General features: G+C 47.9%; 1 protein-coding gene across 2 annotated transcripts; it reads right to left on the minus strand.

The window, feature by feature from the left end:
• Positions 1 to 770: 770 nt before the first annotated feature.
• Positions 771 to 18,569, minus strand: CDS2 (CDP-diacylglycerol synthase 2). 2 transcript variants are annotated; one of them, XM_071728977.1, is made up of 13 exons: positions 18,427 to 18,569; positions 7,687 to 7,829; positions 6,736 to 6,832; positions 6,242 to 6,339; positions 5,416 to 5,555; positions 4,993 to 5,051; positions 4,177 to 4,259; positions 3,527 to 3,614; positions 3,144 to 3,212; positions 2,391 to 2,543; positions 2,025 to 2,144; positions 1,312 to 1,415; positions 771 to 1,070 (listed from the first exon to the last, which is right to left on the minus strand). In XM_071728977.1, the coding sequence occupies exons 1-13, from the start codon at positions 18,487 to 18,489 to the stop codon at positions 941 to 943; spliced, it is 1,347 nt and encodes a 448-aa protein (XP_071585078.1). In that variant the 5' UTR covers positions 18,490 to 18,569; the 3' UTR covers positions 771 to 940. The 2 variants fall into 2 exon arrangements, with proteins under 2 accessions (XP_071585078.1, XP_071585079.1); XM_071728978.1 differs by having other exon boundaries at positions 7,687 to 7,929; positions 18,427 to 18,512.
• Between the last annotated feature and the right edge of the window lie 27 nt (positions 18,570 to 18,596).

Here is an 18,596-nt window from a genome sequence, read left to right on the forward strand (position 1 = left end):
TCCAACCAAAGAGTGGTTCAATGTTTCTTAAAGGTTATTTGAGGGGGTGGAGGAAGAGAAATGACCCAAGCTATTTAGAGGGTTGTTCTTACTTGGCAGGAATTACTCATTAAAACTTCAATGTTCTTTAAAACCTATTTACTTGATTCAGTTTTGAAGCAATTTGCACCTCCCACATTCCCATAAGCAACTACCAGTTTCTTGACTTCTTGTCCTTGGTCTATTTCTGATTGAATGGGTTAGAAAAATTGTATTTGACAAAATATGAGCCACAAGGAGGGAATGTGAGAGGCACTGAAAAAAAAAAAAAAAACAAACCAGCAAGTGAAAACAGATGCACATGCCTGGCTGGGCAGAGGAAATGTGGCTGGATTAGTAAAATCCTCTTCTGATTAACAGTGCCTGGTGCTCACTGTGCAGTCTGCAAGGAGGCTGCACACAGGCCTAAACGTGGCTTTCTGGGAAAATGAACACTGCATCCACAGTTACCACTGGAGAAAATGCTGGTCCCCAGAGTTACCATCATGAACATCATGGCAGAGGGGCCAGGGGAGCTGCACGGCTTCCCGCAGGTTCCCACGTGCAGAGGAGGTTGTACCCACCAGGCTCGGTGTATCCCCTGTGTAAACACACTCACAGGGAAAGTTCAGCTCTGCCTACATGCATCCAAAGTTAAGAACAGACCACGAGGACAGCTGTACCCTCCTACTTCACCCAACAGTCCTTCCAAGTCTTAACTTCTTTTCGGCTACAAAGCCAAGATCTGCTCATTTGAACCAAAGCTATATAAATATATTATTTAAAAAACCCACAAATGCAAACATTTACCAAGAAAGGAAGAAAAGTTACAGTGAAATGAGGCCTTGTTATTGTCTTAAGCCAGACAAGCCAGGAATTTCCTCAAAGAGGCTTGGCTGGTTTCAGTCCTGTTCCAGTCACCCTACACGTCCTCCAAGCTTCCCAACATCCCCTTGTCAACCAGGTGTGCTTTGAGAGTGTTGAAGATGTGGAGCTGCTGGTCTGGCCGCAGGGTTAAGAACTGCTGGATCAGTTTGCTTGGGTTTGGACCTCTGAAACACAAAAGCATCATTAGCAATGAGTGACATTGCTGAGCCTGACTGAGCTGGCAACCCAAGTGGGAGTCAATCAAATGAACGGGCTGTAGCCACGCTGCCCCTTCCTTCACCAGTTCCTCTTTGTCTTAGTTTGGAGACGTTAATCTCAGAGGGACAAAAACTGTCTCTTATTACAAGCTTGTACCTCACTCAAGTTTGGCAGGGCCCCCAAAATTCACTGTCAAGCAAGAAGTACCTGATAAAGCTTGCAAGGTAGACATTAACAAAAGTAGCCATCAGGTACTGACAGTCAAAGCGGTCCATGATACCTCCGTGCCCTGGGATTGTGTTGGCAAAGTCCTGGAAAAACAGAAGGGATTGTGTTTAGCAGCCTCAGATACCCATTATCTGTTCCTGCCTCTGTACACACACGACACTCATACCCTTGCTCTAATTCTCCCCAGGAAGTGAAAGCCTGGCTAAGACATTTTGTTTAATCTCTCCCTGCTTTGAAGTTTCTTCTTCAAGACTCCCAGTGCCTGAAGGACATCAAGGCTTAACTCAGCTCTGTCACTCAAAGGTCAAGGAAGGCTGATGTTTATCTCCTCCAACCCTCTCTTGTCTTCCAAAGCATCTTAACTGAACACAGACTGTTTGTACATAAAACCTGCCTTCAAGACATCAAGGGAAGCCTCAGATTGCAAAATTTCCTGACTGGCTCTTTCTTCTTCTGCCTCAAGTTCTGCACCAAAGAGGGGTTTAGAATATCAGTGCTGAAATTTTAAGGTGTCTCCCCACTCATTCAAAAAAAAAAAAACCATCCTGCCCCATTGCTTTATCTGTGACTGAACAAACCTCCTCCCCTTCCCAAAGCTCCCAGTCTGCCACCCCTGGGAGAACAGGAGCTGTTTAAAGTAGTGGCAACCATTTAAACATTTCTAAAATGGAAATGGCCTGCATCATCCTCACCTTGATTTTGAAGGCTCTCTTAAAACCACTAGCAAAGAACCCTCCAAAGGGCCCAATGAGGGAGGCAAAAGTAGAGAGTGCAATGCTGTGGATTTGGAAGGGATACATCCGGACTGTCTTCTGCAGAAAGAAAAGGACAGAAAAGGAACTTTAATGACAACAGTACTGGCCACAGCTTGGCCTTCTTTCTTTGTTCTCAGCCTGCAGACCAGTTGGTTTTCAAGTGGTTCTGAAACCACCTGGGAACAGAGCTAAATTCCCCCTTTTTATGCCCTCATCCCATGAAGACCACAAAAATAAAGTCCTGATCTCTTTTCTTGGTGTTCCTATCCTAATAAATAAGATCCAATAAACAGAGAGTCCTACCCAGCCCACCACAGACTGCAGCACCAGGGGGATGTTGTACTCCTGCAGCTGGAACAGCTCAGATGGTTCACAGTCCACAGTGAAGCTGTTGGTGTCATTGTTGAACTCCACGGGACAGGTGAAGCAGCGGTACCCGGACATCACATAGGAAAGCTTCCAGGAGAGAGGAAAAGAGACACAGGAAGCAGGATTACTGATTTCCTGAGCAATGCAGCAGAGCTGGATCTCAAGGGAGAAGGCCACTCAAGGAGAGGCAGTGAGGAGGAAGCTGCACTCCCAGCTTCATTAAGAAGATTACTCTCCTGAGAAGCAGTAAGTGGCTAAAGGCAGAGTAAGCATTTTTGTTTAGTAAGTGCATCTGCTCAGAGCCTGTACAAACAGGCTGAAAGAGGCTGAGAGGACAGAAACAACCAGAGACAGAGATCATCATCAAAGCAGATAAGAATATCCCCCACACAGTCCTTGAAACTATGCACAGCATTCATCCAACAGCAGCAGAGGGAAAGTTTCAAGGATAATTATTGTAATAAACATGTCATAGGGTCTAACAGGGACCTTCCTGCTCCATCTGCAGGACTTGCACATAGCACAAAGCACAGCCATGGACCAGTTCAAATCCTCAGCAGTAAGGGACATGTGAAGTCTCTGACAAGAGCTGGGAGAGCTTAAAGCTTGCTTGCATCTTCTAGACAAAACCCTGTCACCCTACAAAGGGAAAGGAGCAATGAAATAAGCATCATGATTCCCACTTACCAGTAATCCAAACAAAACTGTGGAGAAAAATCCTCCAATAAAACCCTCCCAGGTCTTCTTTGGGGAGAGCTGCCAGAGAGAAAGAGAGAGAATTACAACCTGTACCTCCCTGTACACCACCACATACCTCTGTGCAGCCTTTCTTTGCTTGTGAATTGCTGAGGCAAATACAAATTGATGCAAAAAGCCCCAAATAAGTGGTCAGAATCTGGCACTGACATCCCAGTCTGGAGTTGGTCACTTCACAGCCCCAAAGACTGGCACAGTGTAATTTGGAAGCTGAACCCAGACCCACAAAAAAACACAACAATGGAGCTGAGGGGACAAAGGACTAAGCCCCAAAGAAGCAAAGTGGGTGTTTTGTTGCCCACAGAGTTACAAACCTTGATGAGTGGGGTGCGGCCAAAGAAGAACCCGAACATGTAGGCCATGATGTCATTGCAGATCACACAGGAGATGGGGACAATGAACCTGGATGGGAAAACATTCACATCACTGCAAAAAGGCCAAGACCAAACCACCCCAAGGCTTAACTAAATGAGCAGTTGCTTCATGGGATGTTTTGCAGTGCCAGCACAGTCTCCCCCTCCAACGCAATGCAAGGAGCAACCACTTGAGGCTCCTAGGGAAAGCTGGGCTTTAGTGCTCTGGACTAACAAGTGAGTTGTGTACCCAGAATGGGCTGTTTTAAGCTCATTTTCTTTCGCTACATATGACATGCTGTTAGACTGCTGCCCAGTTTTACCCCGAGAGGCTGCTATTAGCTGGAGGCAGGCTGGTTGCACTCACTCCAGCTGGTTGTGGAGTGCAGAGGAACATGAAGTCTCAGAGCACCCAAAATTAGTTCCTGGCATTGCTGGTTTTGGGAGGACCACCGAAGGGGCTTCCCCTTGTCCTGTCACTGAGTCTTTCTCTTCTGTTTTGAGCAGGTTGGTCCCTCACAGGAAGCACCTTCTCCCTGGCTGTTTTCTAGAAGGGTTTGGGCTCCAAACCGGGTCACTTGTTTCAGGCTGCAGAAATCAAAGCAACTCACCATATCATTCCTTCAAACAGGTTGTGAATGATGAGGTGTGACTGGGTAACAACAATTAGCAACGTCACATGGGTCCATCCAAACTGGAAGAGAAGACAGCATGCAGTCCAGCCTGCTCAGAGACCCCCACCACACACACCACTGCCTGCAGTCAGATGCTGTTAGCTGCCTCTCAGCTCATGCACATCTGCATTTCTAGCATGCAACTTCACCAGGACAAAGCCCCAGAGTCAGGGAACAGCCACCCACAGTACTCTATGGGCATGTTCCTCAACTCAGGCCCTGAGGTGACCTTCATTGGGAAGACTTCTGCTGCACCAAATGCTCTTTAGCTCCCCCCTGGTCCCATACATCTCCCTCAGCCTTCTGACTGTGTAAGAGGAGGAGACAAATAGATATCCAAGCTGCATCCCCATGCGTTGAATGTGCTGGAAAGCAAAACTAGCAGCAACACATGATCAATGCCCTGCTGAAGCCTGGGGAAAGGAGGGCACAGGCAGTTAACCCTGGAGGCCATCTACCCTCAGTGCAGGAGGCAAATAGCCTTGTGCAGTCCTCTCAGCTTGCAGAAAGTTTCTTAAGAGTGCCCACAAGTGCAGAGAGAAGAGAAAACATGTTTGCAGGGAAATACAGTCAGAACCCCCTTCCTCAAAGTCCAGTCTGCTCACAGTAACCTATCCTGCAGGCAGCACTACAATGCACAACCAGAAGAGAAGCATCTACTGACTTGTAGTTCCCTACACAACATTTCCAAGCAGCCTACACTATTCCTGCCCCCTCCAACTGGGGGAAGCCAGGCCTTGAATTTAACCTTACCATGTAGAACTGGAGGCGATAGTGTTTTTTCACCAGACTCAAGACAAACATGCAGAAACCTGAGGAGAGACAGAAGTAAAAATGAAAAGTAAATAGTCTCCAATAGTAAGAAATACATTTTGCCATGACATTGCACAGCTCCTTAGGATTTTTCTTGAGCAAAGCAACAATGAGGAGTGGGAAAACACATTGCTTTGCAAGTCACAAAACAGCACTGCCTACAGATAACACCTGGAGAGATGAACAATCAAGCCTGGCTGTACAGAACAGGGAGTTTTCTTCTACAGAGACTCATGTAAGAGATCAGCCACTACTCCAACCAAAGATCCTGCATTGGACACAGCACTCAGAACAAGAGTAGTTCAAGCAGATTTCTTGCCTCCAGCCCAGACAAGATTAACCAACAGAAAGTGTGGTTTGTACCTGTTAAGTAGAGGGCGAAGGAAATGAAGCGGTGATATTTGCTGAGAATCCGCAGGGGCTCCTCTCTCTGAACCAGGGTGAAGAAATAATCTGTCACAGTCTCACCATAGAAAAAGTAGTTTACACAGAGCAGGAAGTACCTGTGAAGGATTCAGATGGTCATGAACAGGAACACTAAAGGGCTGCTTCTTGGAGGAACACAGAAAGCATCTGATCTCAAAGGTCTTGGCATGACTCTGGAGCTGCAGACAGGCTCCCCTCCAGTGACTGCCAGAGAGAGCTTTATGTCCCCCAGTTTGGAAATGTCACTTTCATTTAACAACTGGTGGCTGCATCCCTCAGCTCCACTTCACCACGAATCACAGAGTTTAGGGTTTGGTTTTGGCCTTCAGATGCACAAAGACTTCTTGCCTTTAGGTGGCACTCCTCAACAGGACTCTGCCAACTTCTGCATCCAACAGCACCAACTCTGCTCCTGCCCTCTCCCCAGCCCTCCTCCTGTCTCTGCTTCAGAACCACCTAAAAATTCCCATCCCACCCAAGCAACCATGTCCCTCTCTAAGTGGTCGACGCTGCCCCTTGCTCATGGGATTCAAATCTCTGTGCTTCATGAAGGACAAACCAAACCTTTATCACTACAGGCTTTCAATATATGGATCTGTCAAGGTTTTGAGGAGGCTTTTCTTTTACAGAGCTGCCAACACAGGTCAAGACACAGCAATCCTGTGGTCTCTGGTTTGGAGGTAAGCAGATGATCCCTTTGCTTGTCTGCATGAGGTGATGTCCCCTGGCAGCAGCCCAGGGAGGGGAGCAGCCCCTTACTCACCAGCTGAGAGTCCTGAACCAGGGCAGGTCATAGGAGTGGTACACATTATAGCCAATGGTGATGATCTCATGGAAACATTTGATCTGTACACACATCACCTGCACAAAATGACATCCAGAAGCTGTAATACATGTTGGTTAAATATCTCTTTCTTCCAGGAGATAAAGCACATGCATGTGCAGTGCAAAAGATACTTCAGCAATCACTATCAGTCTGGCAGTAGTCTCCTAACCCAACAGAAGCTCAGCATTTTGATTTTTCCACCCTTTTCTTCTGCAGGAGGTTTCTAAAAACCCCTTTTAGTGGTTTCAGCTGCAGCTGAATGCTGACTGCCAGAGCAGGTGGTTACAAATTCCTTCCAGGTTTCCTCCATGGAGAGAGAAATCCAGCAAGCTGAATAAGGACCTCTAAAATATGAGGTTCTGAGCTGCCCACCCCAGCGATGGTCTCAACAACCTTCCCCCCTGTCACTGTGAACATAAGGGAGCACTTACTATCATCATTAAGACCATGGGTCCCAAGTAGATGATGATGAAGAAAAAGGTGATCATTGCCAGTGTGAGGATGCCTCTTACCCACCAGTTCTTCCATCTAGGCCAGAAAGAAGGAAAGGAGATAGAGAAAGTTAAAACAAAGCAAACAAGCAGTGTGCTCTCTGCACATCACAGGAAGGAAACTGAGCCCTGGAAAGCCCAAGTTCTCTTTGATGCTGCAGAGATCTGATCCACTGATGATACCCTGGCTGCAGCAGCTGCAAGGCTACAGCTCAGCTCAGTCTCCCCTGCTATGAACCTCAGGAAATGCAGAGAGCACTGTCCAGAGGCAGAACATCCCCAGGGAAACTGAAACAGGACAGGAGAGCAGCTGCTCCTGTTCAGCTACAGGTTTCCCACACCCTGGGCAAGCTGCAGGAAAAGTTCAAATAAACTGGAGACCATGATCCCTCTCTGTATTTCCTTACAAGATGAGATGTGGTACCCTTGCCACTCTCCAACAGATCCTGCCTTGAGCCTCTCCCATCCCCACAGCACCCCCAGGAGTGACACTTTCTCCCGTGATATAAATAAAATGCTTTTTCCCAGAGCAGCCTGTAGAGAACATTCCTGATCTGTTTTTATATCTTGTCCTTACCAGCATGCTTGCCTCACGTGTTCCTGCAGCAGCCATAGCTCTCACCAGTGCTTAAAAATCACCACAGTTAAGTCTGAGAGTGCTGTCAAAGCTAAACCCAACTGTCTTCTGCCCCTCTTTTCACCTGCCAGCACCAAGGTGTCCCTCCCACAGACCCCTGAGCCCTGCATTATCCTCATCTTCTCTTTCCTGTGGCCTCAGGGGCAGTTCCTGCTCCCAGGAGAGCTTCCAGCAGCCCCAGCAAGGCTGAGAACCCTGCAGGGAAGGCACAGGAGCCCTGGCAGCAGAGGGCAACCATGCTCAGCAAGTGCTACCTTGAGGAGAGGTTGGAGAGGGCTCTGTTCAAGACCTCTGGGGTGTCATCTGATGTTGGCACCGGGGGCAATCCTCCAAATTCAGATTTGCTTTCGCTGTCTGATGCTGTCTCTCCATCCAGTTTGTTCTCAGACTCTGATTCCTGCACGTTGAAGAGAGACAAAGGGAGTTCCCACATGGACACCCTCTGTTAAGAAACTCAGACCAGCCCACTGGATCTAACACCTACCACCACTTTGCTCCTGTATAAATGAGAGAAAGAAAATATTCTGGGTATTACATGGAGTTATACCCAGAAGGAACAACACCAAGTGGGTTTTTAGGTGACAAACATGGTGGGTTTTACTCTCTATCAGTCTCAGCAGCAGCCACGGAAAAGGATGTGGTCCCTCTGAACAGGTAAAGATACCTCAGAGCTGATTAATAAGCGCCTCTGAGAGCAGAAAGTGCTTCAGGGACATGGGCTTGTTAGCAGGAATTTTTACAAGGTCTCTCAACCCCCAGGCAGATCTCCAAGCATGCAACCCTACCCATATTAGACAGAAAGAAAGGCCTCGGAGTGGACAAGAGCTTCCAGAAAGACTTTTCAAGTGCTGACTTTACATGTGGGCACTAAAAATACCACTGAACCCATCTTCAAATAGCTGCAGAGGAAGAGGATGGCTTATCACTTGGGTCCAACCACCCTCCATGGCCACCAGAGAAAACTTCAGAGAACACCCGCACACTCCCCACCCCTCACACCACTCCAGCTCTTCCCTCAGAGCAAAGTCCTCTGTTTAGGGGCTACAAAAATGCGTGGAAAAAGGATTACAAACAACATCCTGGTTCCAGGCAGTCCTATGCCCTCTTCCCAGTGGTAGTTTTTCCTCCAGTCCAGCTCCTGAATGGAGAATAAATCCAAATTTCCCTGTTTTGCCCTTCATTTCAGTGGCTAAACTTCATCCTGATCCTCAGTCCTTGAAGAAAGGAAGGAAAAACCTCTCCCTGGGGAGTGCTTGTGCACCAGGCAAGGCAGAGCCCTTGCATTTGGCCTCGGACCATGAGCTATTTTAAAACTCCCAGAAAAGAGAGCGTGTTTGCAGGAAAAGCAAGGAGGGATCCAAGCTGCCAGACACCAGAAGCTCTGCAAACAAAAACACTTCATCCCTGTGGGCTCCCAGGCAGTGCTGCCCCAGGCTGGGAGAGGGGGGGACCCCACCAAACCAAACATCCCCTGGGACTGGTTTGGTGCAACTGAACCAGGGGGGGTTTGTAGTTCACTAGAGCAGTAAGACTTGAGTAGCTCCTTTACTTAAGGAAGGAAAAGATAATTACTCCCCAAGCTGTGATGTATGGGTGGCTGCAGGCCAGGTTCTTAAAACAGACAAGGACAGTGAGACACTGGCAGGTGGAGGCAGCTAAAAATACAATGGTGCTGTCAGAGATGACTTCCGGGGCCATCGCCTCTCTGCCACCTCTGCCTTCCCCTGCCTTGTCCCATGCTCACTCCCTTCTATCCCCTTCTATCAGCTGGGAAGGAAGAGGAAAGCAAAACTAAACCCCTCAGGTGGGTCTGGAGAGCTGGCAAAGGGAACACAACTTGGCTTTTTCTTCGGCTGTTTTTTAACTGACCTGTAAAATCCAGCTGGCACTCAGACTCCAGGAAGATTTAGTGCTACTTAGCTGGGAATGCACAGAAGATCAAACCCATAAGAAGTGGGCATAAAAACTGGAAATGATAAAACTCCCTGAATACCATGAGCTTGGCATCCTGTAGCAGAGCAGAGCAGAGGTCAGGGGCCCTGTTCTTGAGTGGGTTTTGGGAAATCAGTGCACTGTGTTTAGCTATGATCACATCTCCCATTGCAATGCTTTCTCCAAGAAAACCCTCTGAGGACTTCCCCTGTGAGCAAACTAAACAGCAGAGAAAAGCCTCAGCTCCAGCCTGACCAAACTCAGTTTCTTCTTCTGGCCTGCTGGATTATCTTTAGGAAATGGTGGCTTTGCTTCTCTTGTTGCACATTTCTAAAAGAAAAATTAATGTGATGGATTCAAATCCAAATGGGCAAGGGAAGTGCTAAGGTACTTAGGGCAACCACCACCATCTGTACAGGCTAAACCCAGAAACCTCAAGCAGATTTCTAATGCAATCCAAGTATCCACCCCCCAGGCACATTCCAGGCTTGCCAGCTGTGTAAGAAAAGGACTGAGCACTGAAATGAGGGTGCAGATCCAAGCCAGCATCCCTGCATTTATTCCCCAAATAATTAACTTTGCAGGGCTAAGTGCAAAGCAGGCAAATTATTCCTTGCCCAGAGGACCAGAAATTTCACAAAGTGCTCAGAGACCAAAAGAAAGGGAAAGAGCACTGGTGCCTTCCTCCCTTCCACTCCTGGCCAAGAACAGGAAGGATGAAAGCAGCTGCAGGGATCAGGAGACAGAGGGATTGAATGTTGCAACCGAGCTGCTCTCCCACCAATTCTTGCACTAATTGCAAGATGCTGTGATGCTGCAGTCCATGCAAAGCACATCACCAGTGACCTGCTGTGCTTTCAGTGCAATCCCAAACCAAACCTCATGTTTCTTTCTCCAGGAGCAAAGCCTCAGTGGATCAGCCCCACAGGGCACACGCTGGTTTCTTCTAATGTTAATGGTCTCCAAACTTCTCTCCCTTCTTTCACCCTGCTGAGCTTCTCAACCTTCTGAGCTTGGAAAGCAGCTCTTCCCTGCTCCATCCCCAACAGTGGGAGCAGAAGAGGTTGTGCCAAGGACACACAATACCCACAGCTCCAACAAACATCTTCCTGTTACTTCCACAGTCCAAAGTTGCAGTCAAGACATTTGTTGATACAAAGGGACCTCATTAGGGTTTGACATAAAATGCCTTGCTGGTTCAATTTAAGCCTGATGGGAGATGGAAGGAAACATTTTTCCTGATGGAAGAAATCACCAGTGAGGTGAGGGCTAATGTAACATCTTCACTTTGAAAACAAGGGAGCAGTGTCAGGAATCAGCTCTTCTCCCTGCTTACATGAAGCAGAGTGTTGAGATTATATAGGACACTGTGCCAGATACAGGCTATGGAGAGGACTCAGTAATTGCCACTATTTTTATACCTTTTATGCAAATTACAACCATCAGCCTACAAATCACCAGTTTAAGCAGCTGAGCAGCCTGCTAAATAACTTGTTTAAGCCTGAGCATGATGCACCCTGGTCTGGGCTCCTTAATCCAGCTGTGGCATTGCCTTGGTGACAGCCTCCAGCACATCTCTGTGTCCTGCTCATCCTGCCTGAGCCAGCCAGACCCCATCCCCAGGGATGATCACCAGACAGCAATGCTTTCCTCAAATAGCTTCAGCAGCTTTGAACCACACTCACCCAGTGCTATCCCTGGTGAAAATTTAAGCTGGTTAGAATTGGTTCTGCTTCTGCAAGGAGCTTGTGACAGCCTGGGGCAGGTTTGGGCTGGGTTAAAGCCCCAGGCTGCCAACACCACGTCCCACAATGCCAGCACAAACTGTTCCAAGGAAGCTGGGGCTAAGAAATGGAATTCTGGCACCAATTCTGCTGCTCCCCTAAGAAACACCAGGTGTCTGATGCCTTTTCTGGGCTGTTCTCTCTTTTTTCTGCCCTTGAAACAAAAGCCTGGAGAGACCAAAACTTGCAAAACATTAACCCAGAAACCATGACTTGCCTCCCTTCCCAGCCACAGGACCATACCCCCTCCTTGACCCTTCAATAGACCTTATTTTTGGTTGTTGTTTAGGTTTTTCGTAAAATTGAAGTTGTTCAGCAAACCTTCCCTCCAGTTACCTTGCAATAGAGTTTTATTTTTCCATTTCTTTTACAGTGTAAGCCTATTAAAACACAATCAGAAGCAGAAGGTTTTCCTGGCCTTTGTTACCAACAAGTAATTATTATGTTGAAATGCTCTTTTTTGTGCAAATCTGCCCAACCAGCCCTGTAGCAAGCTCAGTGCTCCTTCAGTTTATCACCTCAAAGGCTTCTTAAAGAATCAAGGATAAAAGTAATACAGGAATAAAATCAAGACACACTTTATCCTAACTCATCAATTTCTACAAAGTCATGATGAGAAGAGTAAAACTCTTTAGTTCTAAGCAACATTTGGGAACAAATATTTTATCACCCTGGAGCAAGACAAACAGAGAAATTGGTTGTCTTAGATTTCTTTAAGCAGCTTAACTCCTGCAAGAGTGCAGTAAGAAATTTGTGCTCAGTTTTCAGAAGGTTTTCTCACAGTGGAAGCTGTGAGCACTCAGGGTTTTTATTCCCCAAGTATCCATGACATGATCTCAGTTGTCATAGAAACAAGTCAGTTATCTCCCTGCCAAAAATTTCTTGCCCAATACAGAGATAGAGTTACACAGATTAAATTAGTTCAAGAAATCCCATTATTTGTGCACCTTTCTTGAAGCAAGGCATTGGTTTACTTTATTTCAACAAACAAAAAAAGCAGTGATGGCAAATGCTAATGCACTGCTGAAAGGGAAAAATATAGTTGCTTTTTTTAGGCAATAAAATTGAGAGCTAGAACAGCAGGGACCAACTGTACTGAAGCCTTGACTCTTCTCCCCCCTAAGCACATTTGCAGGACCAAGGCCAATAGAATTATTCTAATGGATACAAACCCAGTGGCCTCAGTTATGGAAGTCTCAGTGGTTTTCAAAAGTGGTTTTACTTCTTACATCCAGGAAAACTGTCTGCTCCCTTCCCTTCTCCATGGCTTGATCCACACAGCACCTGCCCATCTCCAAACAGCTGCCCAAAGGCACCAAAACCTCCATCCTCAAGGTGACATCAAGGAAAAAAATTCTCCCATTACTCCCTAATTACAGGATATTCTCTTGTAGAGGTTTAAAAGTTCAGAAAGTTGAAAGAAGAGGGAAGTCTGGAGTCCACTGACACTGGAATGAAGAAGTAAACAAGTGTCAGGTTTGATTCATAATAAGGTCCCCAAAAATCACCCTGCAAATGAGCACAAGGTAGCTCATGTCCTGGTGCTGGTCTAGGGGAAAGTGTTTGAACTTCTAAGTTATCTGCAGGGCAGTAAAATGCAATTCTCTTATGTCCCTCCCTCAAGATATCCCACCAAGCTGGTGGTACCTGCTCAATCTGTTGTCTTGAAAAACCAAAGGTCAGGTTTCATTTATGTTTATATAGGACTCCCCTCCCTCCCCCCCAGAAAAATCATATTGCGGTTGAAAGCATGCACGGAAATTAGGGAATGCCTAAAAATGGACCCCTTCAGCAGATAACATCACAAAAAGCATAAATATTTGCATAGTGGCTGAAATAACCACGAAAACTCCCATGGCCATCCCAGGTTCCCAAAGCCAACTGCTTTGTTTGGAACACAAGCAGGCTGAGCTGGGCAGCAGGCTGGGAGGGGAGGTTTGCACAGCTTGCATTTAGCAGAACAACAGTCTGATACAAGAGCCTGGTTTTGGCATCAGCAATCTCTGATTCATGGGAAGTCACATCTCCCTGTGACTCACAGGGCACAAATTCATCCTCTGCCTGTCCCCCAGCACCGCACCCCCTCCGGGATCTGTTTATTCCAGGAAATCAAGAAGGTAAATCCATCATGCTCCAAGTCCCTTACAGAAGCTATTGTATATAAAAGAGCATAAAAATAGATTGCTGCCTCTGGCATCCCCCCAGAATTTCCTCCTGCTATGGAAGGCTCTGCCTCCTGCTCTGAAACACGGGGTGGAGATGTTTTGGAGACAGAATCCAGTGCTGGGTTTCCCTGGATCTAACTGGGCTCCCTCTGCTAGCATGATGCCATGCCAGACCTTGGTGTCCCTGCAGAGACAGAGGAACATGGACAGAAACAAGGCAGCAAAGCTCCTGAGCACCTCTGGGATCTGACAGGAGCTGTGTCTGCACAACCCTGCCCAGTCATTTCCAGCTGTTGTTATTTGGAAGAGCTATGAGAACCAAGAGGGAGAACAAACAGCCCTGCAGCAACAGCTACACTGCCTGTATTGGCAAGGTTACTGCAGGAAAAGTCAGGTTTTGTCCCCCAGAAGGAGAGCTTGGATCACACCAAGGCCATCAGCTTCTGACCCTCAATTCCTCTGGAGTTACACATATTTTTCCAAAACCTAGTTGAAAAAAAAAAATCTTACCAGCTCGTTTAATTTGCTGACTCTAAGGGGGAACCACAACCTCGTTCACAGTCCTCAGCTGGTCAGTACTGCTGGCTTTATCTGAACCAACCGAGGGAAGGAGCTGGGTAGGACTGGGACGTGTGGCCAGATGTAAAACTGATGAACTCCAATCAGGATTTTTCTCAAGTCACAGCTATCCTCATAAACCTACAGACCCCCATGGAACCTATTCTAGAGAAATCTGAATCTTCATGGTCCTTTATAATCCTAGAAAACATATATCAGAGAAAACTCAAGTAAAGCAGATCACCAGGAGGGAGACATGCTAACACAGGCTTTAAATAATCATAGACTGGCTTGGGTTGGAATAGATAAAGCTCATCCATTCCCAAATGCCCTGCCATGGTCAGGGACCCCTCCCACAGCCCAGGGTGCTCCAAGTCCCATCCAACTTGAACACTGCCAGGGATGGGGCAGCCACAGCTTCTGGGGGCAACCCTGGGCCAGGGGCTCAGCACCCGCCCAGTGAAATACCTCATAGGTAGTGGTGAAGGTTTTAAAAATGCCCAGTTAGTAAGGATGGGAAACAGAAGCAAGCTCTGAATTATCTTGAAGGCTGAGTAACACAAGAGCCACATGCACCTGGGGGGTTGAACCTGAGCATCTGTGCTCCTCCACCATCCCCAGTCCTGCACCCAGCTCCCTGCAGACTGGGAAAGAAAGCACCCAACAGCCTGAGGGGGAGTCATCCAACCCACCCTTAAAATTACACCTGCTTGGCATCAAACTCCTCTGGCATCACTGCAAACAAGCAAGGAACTGAGCTGTTCAGTGGGGAGCCTGCACGTTGTGCAAGAAGGAGTCAAACACCATCCAAAGGGAACAACGAGCAGCCTGCAGCTCTTTCATCAGCCCCAGATCAGGCCAGAAGCTGGTGAAGGTATTAAATTTGACAGCTGGTCAAATAATGAGCTCCATTAGAAATGCAATCAGTCCCAGTTCTCATTGCCACAATTAACAGCAAGAGACAGCAATGAATGCACTCAGCAGGCAGAGCAAAGAAGGCTGAAATGTGTTCCTGCATCAGACCTATCAGGGGTAAATGAGGCTCCTGCTTCAGCAGAAGCAAACTGATGCTTGGTATCAAGCCTAAAATGATATTAAGAGCTAGTAAAAAACCAAGCCTTCAGGGTGGGTCTCTCTTCATCATGGCTGAAGATGATGAGGGGCATCACTGATGGGATTTTTTGGGTTTGGTCCTACAAGAACCTCATTGTTCTCACAAACTCACAATTACTCCCAACAGCCTGGGAAGTAACGGGATTTGAAAAGGCCTAAATCTTCAGAGTACCAGCACTGTTATTTTTCTATGTCCTACAGCCTCACCCAAGCCAAACACAGAAATCAGAGCTGATGATCTCTCGCAGCACACACCAGGCAGCCCCCCACATCTCTGCCCTTCATCCCCCCAAGCAGACCTAAGTTACCACGACTCAAACACCTCAAACACCTGGCATTTACTGAGCTCACCAAAACACTTCAGATCACTAGGACAGTCTTGCAAAACGTCTGGAAGCACAAGAAATCAGGAGGCTGGGAAGGCAAAGTCCTTCATTTTTTGTACCCCAGGATACAGAGTGAGGCAGATAAATCATCAGCCCACTGTGAAACCATGCTGGCAAGAACAAGGACCCTTCCTAGGCATGGGAACTTTTCACCCTTGCACACTTCAAGGCCTCCAAACAGTGAAGCAACACTCCTGCAATCACCCTGACCCAGACCTGCCCTCCTTCCCTTCCACAGGACTGGGCCAAGGGACGTCAGAGAAGCCCCATGATTTCAGACAACTGCTCCTGCATCATCCCAGCAAAAGGAGGATGGAAAAGGAAAAATACCTCTGTCCTCACAGCTGAGTGACACCAAGTCCAAACAGCTACTAAGAAATTATCTTAAAATCATCAAGCATAAGTGTTCAGGAGCTCTATGGAACAATTTTCTTCTGCACTTTTCCTGTTCTCTTGGGAAGCTGAAGGAGAAAATGTGATTTAATGGGATGCATGCAACAGAGAAGGCACTGACCCCTGGGTTTAGATAATGAATGAGTCTGCAAAGCAAAGGAAAAAGTCTGCAAGGACCAAATGATAAAGGGGTCTGCAAAGTAACAAGAAACTCTAACTTGTTTCAGTCATCTAACCTCAGATACCTTCACAAAACCAGCAACAATTAACAACATTTAGTCTTTGGGGCTAAGAACATGGGTACTGAGCACAAACAACATTGGGGCAAGAGGTTTTTTTCACTGAAAAGACCAAAAGGAGCCCACTGATCAGGGCAAACAGATGTTGCCTTGTTCTCTTTGAGATGAAGAACTGCATGTTGCTCAACAACTTTAACAAAAATCGATTTGAAGCTGCTCTGGCACGACAGCCTGAAGCAGCCCAGTTTCAGTTGTAAGCATTGCCCTGTGCCAGTGGGGAGGAAAAACATCAGAGCTGTGACACTGTGCAAGGGTCGGAGGACCAGAAAGTGAAACCAGCCTCTCCATTATCAGAAGAGGAAAGCAGGAACAAGAATAAAACACAGCTTTCCCGGGCTAACCTTAAAACCAGCCTGGATGTTTACATCTCACTTCAGCTCATTGATTATGCTGAGAGCCCTTTTCAGAAGACCCAAGGGTTTCTCTACAAAACAATAAGCGTGGCTAAATGTTTTTTCTTGGCAAGGCTGACTGAATGACAAAGCAGAAACAGGAATCTCCCCTCTGGACAGCAATACCAGCAGGCACCACTCTGGGCAGGCAAAGACCACTGAGAAATAGGATGCCCAGCAGCAAGTTTGCTGCCTTGCCTTTATCCTGATGTTATTCCCAGGATCTGTCAGGCATTTCCCAAGCACTAACATCACAACAGCTTCATCTCGGGGGAGGAAAGAGAAGTCTGGCACTGAGCACAGGGTGACACCGTGGGGCTGTACTCATGGCAGGGTTACTGTTGCCAGGTAACCTCCCACCCAGCTTGATTTTCACAGTTTTGGGAAATTCTCTGCCTCCTGAAGTGCTTTCTATTGTTAACAGACCCTGGAGGAGCTGTTCTTCACTCCTTGGAAAACATATTTTCTTTTTTTTTTTTTTTTTTGTCTCTTTCATTTAGGCTGCTTTAGGATGAGCAGTACCACAGAAATGTTCCCCCTCTCTTCAGGTCCTCAAAAGGTGATATCAGAGGAGCCCTTCAGAAGGCTCCTCATATGTAAAAAACACACTTGCCTGGAGATAACAAGATTGCACTCAAAATAGGAGCCCTCTGACCTTCTTTAGGAACACATCACAATCAGCCAAAGCAAGATCCCAGCAAGGCAGAGGGAGTTTGTTTGCATTCTGGTTAAGCAGTCCTGTCCTTCCAGGCTGCTGAGGGACATCTTCCAGCACCCACCAAAGTCCCTGAATATAAAAGTCCCTGAAGATTTTCTGCTGCAAACTAAATTCCAGCTGAGACAAATGTTCTTATCTGGAGGGAAACAGCTTTGCCTGCCCCATGCACGACAACACAACAGAATCCACCTTATTGCTCTCTTAACAGAGACCAGAGAACATGGATGTCAACTTCATGTAAGCAACAAAAAAGGCAGAAACTTACCCAGGAAACCCACTCTCAGCACTGCCAGCACTTTCTGTCCCCTCTCTTCTTCAAACCTGAGGGCACAGCTCCTCACAGCTGTTAAACTGGCATTCAAAACCGTCTTAAAAGTGACATTTAAACTGCAAAAGGCATTTTTCCTGATGATTTCACACTTCTCTGAATTGGTGCTTCCTGCCTTAGCAGAGGAAACACCAACAGGACACAACTAAAGGCAAATGCACGAACACTGGGTTGCTCTCAAGATCTCTGTATTCAACACGAGGATCCACTTTTCCCTCCAGTTTTTGCTCACTGTGACCCTGCAAATATTATTTACAAAGTTGGGGGCTTTTTTTTTTTCCTTGGCTGCTTATTCCTCTTGTTCCTCTCCCCCTTGGGGAAGCACATAAAGATGACAAAGGTGACAGACAGGACTGAGGGAGCAACTGCCAAGCTCGGAGCATCCAACCGGGCTTGGGTTTGGGACAGAAAAGGTATCAGAGTAAAACCAGAGTTCGGTTTTCTCCTCGGGGCTCTTCCTGGGAGAAACGGGGCCGCTAAACCTTATGGAACTATGGATGCAGAGGACACATCGCGCTGCCGGGGAAGGGATAACGTGGGAGACACCTGTGGGGCTTTGTCACTCCCCTGGGGACACCCCCTCAAAGCCCGGAACCCCCCCCCCCGATCTCCGCGCTGCCGGGGGGATCCGGGACGGGATTTCCAGCCGCGGACAGCGGCTCCCCCAGCGCCGGACTCTGCTGGTTCGGGGTCGGGGATGTCAGGAGGTGGAAATAACCCAAGCTTGGGGTCCCCAAAGCGCAGGAGGAGCGCAGGGTGCGGGGGTCTCTGAGGGGAAGCGGGGGGTCCCTCCCTCCCCCCCGCTCTGCAGGCCGCGCAGCCAACCCGTCCCGGCCCCCCCCCCCCCTCACGTCCCGCCGATCCCCGCGCAGCGCCTCCGCCCCGCTTCCCGGCCTCTCCCCTCCGTCTCTCGGCCCGGATCCCACCTTCTCCTCGGGGTCCCGCTCCCCGCAGGGCTCCCGCCCGGGCCGCTGCCGCAGTTCGCTCATTACCGCTCCCGGCTCCGCGCCCGCGGCTGCTCCGCCCGCTGCGCGCACCGCCCGCGGCCGCCAGGGGGCGCCAGAGGGCAGCGCGGAGCCGCCGGCCAATCAGCGGC

This window comes from Heliangelus exortis, chromosome 30, assembly GCF_036169615.1.
Source record: "Heliangelus exortis chromosome 30, bHelExo1.hap1, whole genome shotgun sequence".
In the NCBI taxonomy this organism is placed as follows: domain Eukaryota; kingdom Metazoa; phylum Chordata; class Aves; order Apodiformes; family Trochilidae; genus Heliangelus; species Heliangelus exortis.